The 7,578-nt window shown below is 35.6% G+C and overlaps 1 protein-coding gene across 5 annotated transcripts in view; it reads left to right on the plus strand.

The window, feature by feature from the left end:
• Window positions 1-7,098, plus strand: part of PPM1B (protein phosphatase, Mg2+/Mn2+ dependent 1B) — a 60,612-nt gene extending 53,514 nt beyond the window's left edge. For 4 of the 5 annotated variants that reach the window (XM_050314627.1, XM_050314629.1, XM_050314631.1 and 1 more), the window contains one exon: window positions 3,363-4,430. In XM_050314627.1, the coding sequence (XP_050170584.1) occupies window positions 3,363-3,635 (273 nt within the window). In that variant the 3' untranslated portion in view covers window positions 3,636-4,430. Of the gene's footprint in view, window positions 1-3,362; window positions 4,431-5,217 lie in introns of those variants that run through there. The other variant, XM_050314632.1, reaches the window with a different exon arrangement.
• The last annotated feature ends 480 nt before the right edge of the window (window positions 7,099-7,578 follow it).

A 7,578-nucleotide genomic window follows, 5' to 3' on the forward strand; every position in this document is an offset into this window, starting at 1 on the left:
TTTTGCAGTTGAGAATATGACTTCCTTCTAAAAAGTATACTTTTAAGCATTTTAGAGTTTAAAATAGTTACCTGAATTCCTGTGATGAACTGGATCATAATAGCTTTGCAAGCAAGTTCTTAGAAAGTGTATAAATTAAAACCAAGGTTGTATGTCTTTCTAGATTAACTTTGTTTTACTCAGCACTGTAAATACTTCAGGTAGTTTTGTGCTTAGAAACTTTTTTTTGTTGTCCAACGTAGAGGTTGTAGAGTAACTTTTCTATTCTTCACATGTGCCTTTTGTGAGAATTCTTAACATGGAGCCTCTAAATAAGGAGATGTTGATCAGAACAAGAGACTGAAAAGTGAAAGGGTCCTTACTACAGCAGTATTCAGAGATCACTAGTGTGTGGCTTTAGGGAATAGCAGTCCAAAGCTTTTCCTGCTAGGCATCTCAGAGTACAAGTATTTTGTATATCAAGAGCTGGAGGGAGCCCTGCTCTGAGGTCACAAAGAACAACTTTACCAGTGCTTGAGCAGAGGGACTTCTGCTGTAAATGTTGTGGCTTGTGTCTTTACATATATGAGTGAAAGCACAGAAATCTGTTAGGTGTTGGGGACTGGTGCTTTCAGTTCTTTAAAGGGAATTTAAAAGGCATTATTCATAGCTAAATAATTGTTTACACTGTAATGTTATAATATCACCAAGTTGTTCTAATGTGTTAAAAAAGCACTGCTTTTTTTCTCTATGACTACTTCTTCAACCATTTTTATTTTTTGATGTGCCCCTAAGACTAGGAGAATACTAACCGAGGAGACTACTTTGCTGTATGTATATATATATATATATATATATATATCCTTAAACACAAGGAACAGTGTTAAAATTACAGTGGCCGTGTTAATAGTTCCAAGTGGTATTCGTTTAAAGCTGCCTTCGAGCATCTTGTTTGAAATCAATCGTGTTTCTCTCTTACTTTGCCTAATAATATACTCTGGCACTTTGCTGAACCAAATCATATGTCATTAAGGGCTGCTACACATAATTTAAAAAATGTAAATGGACACAATTCTTATGCTTGTCTCACAACATTGTAAATTCAGTCCTTAATACATGCTAGCCCATTTTATACACATAATATAATAGAACAGAACTTGTGTAAAAATTGTGAATGCTCATGCTAACATAGTCAGCACAGATTTATTCTTGTTTTTATGGTCAGTAGCACTTAAGTTGAATTGGAACATGAAGGAAGACAAATGCTACCTTGCACAATAACCAGAGTTTTCAGGGACCTGTTCTAGCTATACATCATTAGAGAGAAACCTCTGTCTATATAGTGTATAATATATAAAGGAGGCAGTTTCTGTCCTGCTGTTGTCTGTGGGGTTTCTTGTCTCTTAGCACTGAGGGACACACATGAAGCACAAAATAGCCTGCCATAGAATAGGGTGCAGGATATGAGTTTGAATATCAAACACTAACAGCACTGTTAATTCATCTCCTACTAGCATTTGAATTGTTTAGGAGTCTCAGGGCTGCTATTATATTGCTTATTGCTTTTTTACTCTTCAGTGTTGCATGGGAGCAAAATTATTCACTTCAGTCTGCCAAAGGAATTTTTAAAGATCTCGGTATTGTGGAAATTCAGAGTGTGTATTTGTTAATGTCAACCTCAGAGCAAAGTGATGGAATAGATGAAATATAGAATTTAGATATGCTTTGAGTTTTAAAAAATGGAAAGTCTTCAGCTATGCTGCCTTGTTTAGTATTAGATAAATAAATAACTTGAGGTTATTTCTTTGCCAAAACCTAAGAAACAGGATGCATCTGTATCCTCATCTTGATGCCATGAGTTTTCACTGACTTTGTGCCAATAAGGCATTAAACCAGTCCCACTTTATATATTAAAGCTACCTCCTTTATCTTGCTTCTCCTCATTGGGCTCTTGAAGAGAATGTTGAATCCTTGAATATTCTCTTGAATATTTTCATATTTGAATATGAAAATGCTAGTATATGGGAGTCAAAACATCTCAAACTGAGACCAGCAAACCACCCTGAAAGTATGTCTCTTATTTAAGTAACAAACTTAGAGGGACAGCATTATATGCAGTGATATTAATTTTTGTAGTAAAATTGTCCCCTTTTTAACTTGGACTGTGCTAATCAGTATTGAGGCTTCTATTCCAGCAGCATTACATACAGCATGCAAAATCTTACTGACCCCCAAATATTTTCTTAATACTGCTATTAAGCTTGTAAATGAGTGACAGCAATACTTGTAGTTAGGAAGCTTTTGGACTACATGACAATAAAATGAGGTCAGCATGAGAACAAGGCAGTCTGGACTGTGCCTCTAATGGCTTGCAAAATCTGCCAACTTCCAGAGATACAGTTCCATTTGTCTAGCTTGATAAGTTACTAGATATTAATAATGTAAAATGGACTATTCCCTTAAAGGAACAGTACTGCTTTAGCTCTTGAAAATATCTAGTATAAGTCTATCACAAAAAACCACAACCAACCAACCAAAGAAAACCAACAAAAAACCCCAACAAACAAGCAACATTTTTTTAAACAGAAGGCTTGTAACCAAATAGGTCTTTTGCTAAGGAAAATTCCATTCCTTAACCAGCACTTGTTTTTCAGATTTTTGTGCTGTGTAGGTTCTTTAGGCTTGACTTTAAATAACTGTTTTACCTGCTAATTTTTTTAGGCAATACACAGTCTGCCAAAGGTGTGTCTTATGTTCAAATACCATCACTCCCAGTGCTAAGGGGTAGCTGCTTGCTTTTTTTCTGGCAGCAGCATGCATGTGAAAATCAGAGATTGTTTACTAAAACACTGAGCGTTTATTTTGAACTAAACTGCTGTCAGTAGGGTTAACTGTTCTCCTAGTTATTCACAGAACTGTGTTGCTATTGGCTGTGCAGAAATTCATAGTTAAATATATTGGCCTGGTGGCTAAAGAAGCGTAAATTTTCAAAATTTTCCACTGACAAATGACCAAAGTTTTGGGGAGTATCAGCTTTATTTTTTATCAAAAGACATTTTGAATAAATATGGAGTTAATTATGAGGAGGTACCATGACTGGCTCAATATGAAGTGAAATTATTAAAAATACTGGTTTAATAGTTATCGTTTCTTGTGTTGTATCAAAAGATGAACATGAAATATATCATTCTAAGATGTATGTTCCTAATAAGGTGTGTTACATTAAAATAGAGCAAAGGTGGTGTTTTCTCAATCAGAAAAAAAAAAAAAAAGGGTTTGGTTGTGTGGGTTTTTGTTTGGGGATTTTTTTTTTCTTTCATGTCATTAGAAAACATTCCAGTTTAACTACATGATTTCTTTGGGGTCTTGAATCTTAACACAAGGACCCCGGCGCGGCCGAGGAAGGCGGAACGCAGGGCAAGTTGGTGGAGGCGCTGAGGCAGATGAGAATTAATCATAGGGGGAACTACCGCCACCTGCTGGAGGAGATGCTCAGTAGTTTCAGGCTGGCGCAGGGGCCGGGGCCGGAGCGCTCGGCAGAGCCCGCCCCGCCAGGGCCGGAGCCCCGCCCCGGGCCCGCCGCCCGCCCGCCGGCAGCGCCGCGCCACGACCCAGATGCGGGCAGCGATGGCATGAGCCCTGATGGACACTCCTGATCTGTGACGGAGCGGATCGAACGCTTCGCTTCGCTTGGCGTGTTTTCCTTTGTTTGTATCCCGGCGTTTTGTCGCATCTACCCTAGAAGACTGTTTGGTTTTACTTTAGTTGTTTGTACAGATTGTTTATACAGAGCTCTTACTTCCATAGAAGTTCAACGGCTGTGGTATATAATAGTAATTGCATCTTATGTTGTGTAGCAAGCAGTTAACTTGCTATTTGAGATTTTAGTTTTCGTTTTGTTTTTTTTTTTTTTTTAAATCCTGTGACACCGACAACAGGAATCTAACATGGTAATGCAAAAATAAATTCTAAATTTTTTTCTTTTAACTATGTTTTTAAATATTTTTGATGGTTATGTTTGTTCATTGTAAAGCAATTCACATCTTAGTTGTATCTTTTGTGCAATTTAATTGAATTATACAAATTCTTTAGTCCTTCCCCCCCCCCCAGCATCATATACTGCATGTTTGTGTTTGAATTGTGTATAGTTTCTATTATGACTAAACTATTACATTTTAGGTTGTCACTTATGAAATGTGTTTGATTTTCCCCCCCCCATTTAGGTTGTATCCACTGTTCATAGTAAATACCAATTTTTCTAGACAACTGTGTTATTGCATCCCAGGTTGTAGTACAACATATATCCAGAAATGAAAATGTACTTAGATTTAGTACCTAGTCTCAAGTTAAAATAATTTGTGTTCAAGTGAAAATAAAGCATATGCTGTGGAATAATATCTGTATGCATATTGACTCTTTTAAGCAAATAATAAACTTTCTTTGAAGTGTAATCACTCTGACATGACTTGAAACTTTTCCTAGCTTCTCACATTAACTCATGACATTCATTAGATTCTACAAATCTTTGAGTAGTTTTTGGTTTGGATCATTCATCTTAATCCTCTATTTGGGTATCATTTCTCAGGTTCAAGTTACACATCAGCCATATAAACAAATACACACTTGTACTAAAGCTTGCCTTCTACCAACTCTTTTTCTTGTTTTTTTTGGGGTGCAACACATATGCATTTTGGTAGGCCAGTGGTAACACTGGGAATTTGCAGTGGTGGTAACTCATTTGCTAATAATTGAAATCTGGAATTCTTGTGTCAGTGGTCAGTTCAAAATATATAACATTATCACAAAAATATAATTGTTCAAAATAGGTACAAATTTCACTGCTTCAATGAAAATGAGCCTGTGGGAATTTCTTGTGGACCAGGAATACCTGAAGAGCTGAGCTCTTTAGTATTTTGTAGAATTTTTGTTTTGTTTTGTTGTCCACAGATGTAGTATGTGTTGATAGTTGTGATTTAGTACAATTTTGGATAAATCTTGATGTTTAAGTCTTTTTGCTATAATAGCTTTAGTGGATTCATGTTTTATAAAATTAAGTTCCCTCATGATGTTGACAAACAGCAAATATTTGTGTATGGAAGAGGGCAGGTATGGAAAAGAAGGAAAATGTTTTCTGTCTTACACTAGTGTTCTTAATTATGCCACTGAAATCCAAAGTGCAACAAAATGTTTTCATTTGTATTGGTGAGTAGTAATATTTCTCCTCTTCTTTTCCTGTAGGGTGCTGGAGATCTAGAAGATCCGTGGTAGCCTTACAAATCTACTAAAATGCTTTTGATTCTGAAAGGGGGAAAAAAACTTTTAAATCTGATTTCTTCAATACAAGGGAAAAATTCTGGTGGATTTCCAACATTTTGTGAAATGGGCAGAAAGATATTAGAATTTTCCATCATTTGTTCATTTTTGTGTTTTCTGATATTGCCACTCTTAGCATTGCCTGTACTACAGTATTTTTACCAGCCTCAGGCATACTGATTACATCTGTAATGAACTTTGGCCCTAAAAAGGAAGGAGGGAAGGAAGGAGTCTCTCAGCAGATCGGTGTATGTACCTGAGGTGCATGGGATTGTAGGTGTACTCTGAAGATACACTTTGGCCAAATGAAACGTGCAACACACAAGCATGAGAGAGTACAAGTAATTGTTTGAGACATTACTTATTTCACTGTACCGAGTTGGAAGGCTTTGCAGCTCTGTGGCTTGGAAAGTAATTTTAATTGGGCAATACGCTATCAGATGTGTATTTTATTTCTTTTTTTCTTCTTTTTTTTTTTTTTTTAAATTTTTCCAATTTTACCTGTATTACCAGACCGTTGGGTTTCCCTGCGGTGTCCAAATTGTGATACGTTGCCTACTGCTTGCTTGAAGATAAGTGTATTTGGCAATAATATATGAAGATTCTAGGCGTCTAAAACCAGTAAGAATTTTACGCATGTGTACAACACACCCTTAAACTCTTGCTAGAGAAAATCTTTAAAAAAAAAAATCCCAAACTGGTGAATTTATAGTTAGTAGTGACTTGCTTTGACATCTCTCACAGCTGCAGGTTTTTTTTTAAAATGCTGAAAATTTGCCTTTATTATAATGTAAATTGTGATTATTTTTTTGTTCTATATGTGGTTTTCTATAGTTTTTTGATTTTTTTCAGCTTAAGATACAGAAGTCTTGTGTAATATGGGTATAATTTTTAATTGTTTGCATTATTTTCAAAGTTGAAATTATCACTTTGAGATTACTATAAATACACTTAAAATTATCTATTTTAAATTAAGAAAATATTAGAGATATTTTCATGGGTTCAATGACCTTTCATTTTATAAGCAATGGGCATGGTACAGAGTGGCTGTCATGTAAGGTACTTGAAGATTCTTAGTTTAATTCTATTTTTGCAATAACCTTGACTTTTTTTCTGACTTCTTTGAGTTGTGCATGTAATGAGTCCAGAAAATGCTGAAAATGGGGAAGAGTAAAGTATTTATCTAAAATAAAAGCTATTGGGGAGGGGAAACAATGAATGTATCCATCTGTACATGATTTACATGCTGTGGATGCCTTGTAAACATTTTCCTATTTGTTTAAACTGTGTTTCAGCGAGGATGTAATTGCCCTTGTGTGTAGTTTTAAGCTAATGACAGTCATCAACTGGTTTTGTGTGAAATGAAATTCATGGTATTTTTCTGTAACTTTATCCCCATGGTGAGTCTGTAAAAACCACACGCTCTTTCATACTGGTGCCAGAAGGCCAGCTTTCCCAGTCGTTTTGATTCACTGTGTATCTGATTTTTTTTTTTTTTTTTTTTTTTTTTTTGGTCTAGAGAGGATTATTGCCACAATATATTTTATTTATTCATTAGATTTTAGCCTTGTAAGTTAAAGTGTTTTAAATGATGATGTTAACAGGTATTTGTCCCTTTACTGGTTTTTTTGGGGTTGTTAAAAGATAGGGAATGAAGAATGCAAAATGGTTTATTGTTCAGACTGTCCGCTCTGGTCCAACCCTGTACTGATAGTACCTTCCCAGTATGATATTGTGATGTTTCATACAATACAGTGAACATAACCAACTTGTTATCTTCAATAAAGGATTGCTAAAACAGTGTGACATGTTGTCTGTTTTCTTGACAAGGACTTACTAAGAAGATGCAAATGTTCTGTATAAAAAGATAACCCCCATAAATCCTACTGGGTTCTCTTAGTTGATGGATTTGTGTTTGTTCTGTAGCAAATGTGACCCTTTGTTACAGTAAGGCAGAAGTCTCAAAGTCAGCTTCTCTATGGGAGACAGAAGAGTGCAAACAACATTTAGTACTCCTAGGGCAAGTCTATCCCAAGTTCAGCTGGAATGAGTCTTAGTCTGGCTACAGGAGAGCATTCATTTAAAGTCTAAAAATTCAGAATAAACTTGACTTTTTAGTCAACTCATTTCTTGAAGTTTCCTAAAAGTCTAGGGTTAGACCTATAAAGTTGCACTCTTGTGCAGTGTTTTGGATAGAAGTTTCTCTGATGTTAATGCTCTCATTTTAGAACTTTTACTGATTTTTTTTCCCCAACTTATTATTGAAGTTGTTTATCTGAGTAGAAA

The sequence above is a fragment of the Myiozetetes cayanensis genome, unplaced genomic scaffold, assembly GCF_022539395.1.
Source record: "Myiozetetes cayanensis isolate MyiCay16 unplaced genomic scaffold, myiCay2020 scf2-11, whole genome shotgun sequence".
NCBI lineage: Eukaryota > Metazoa > Chordata > Aves > Passeriformes > Tyrannidae > Myiozetetes > Myiozetetes cayanensis.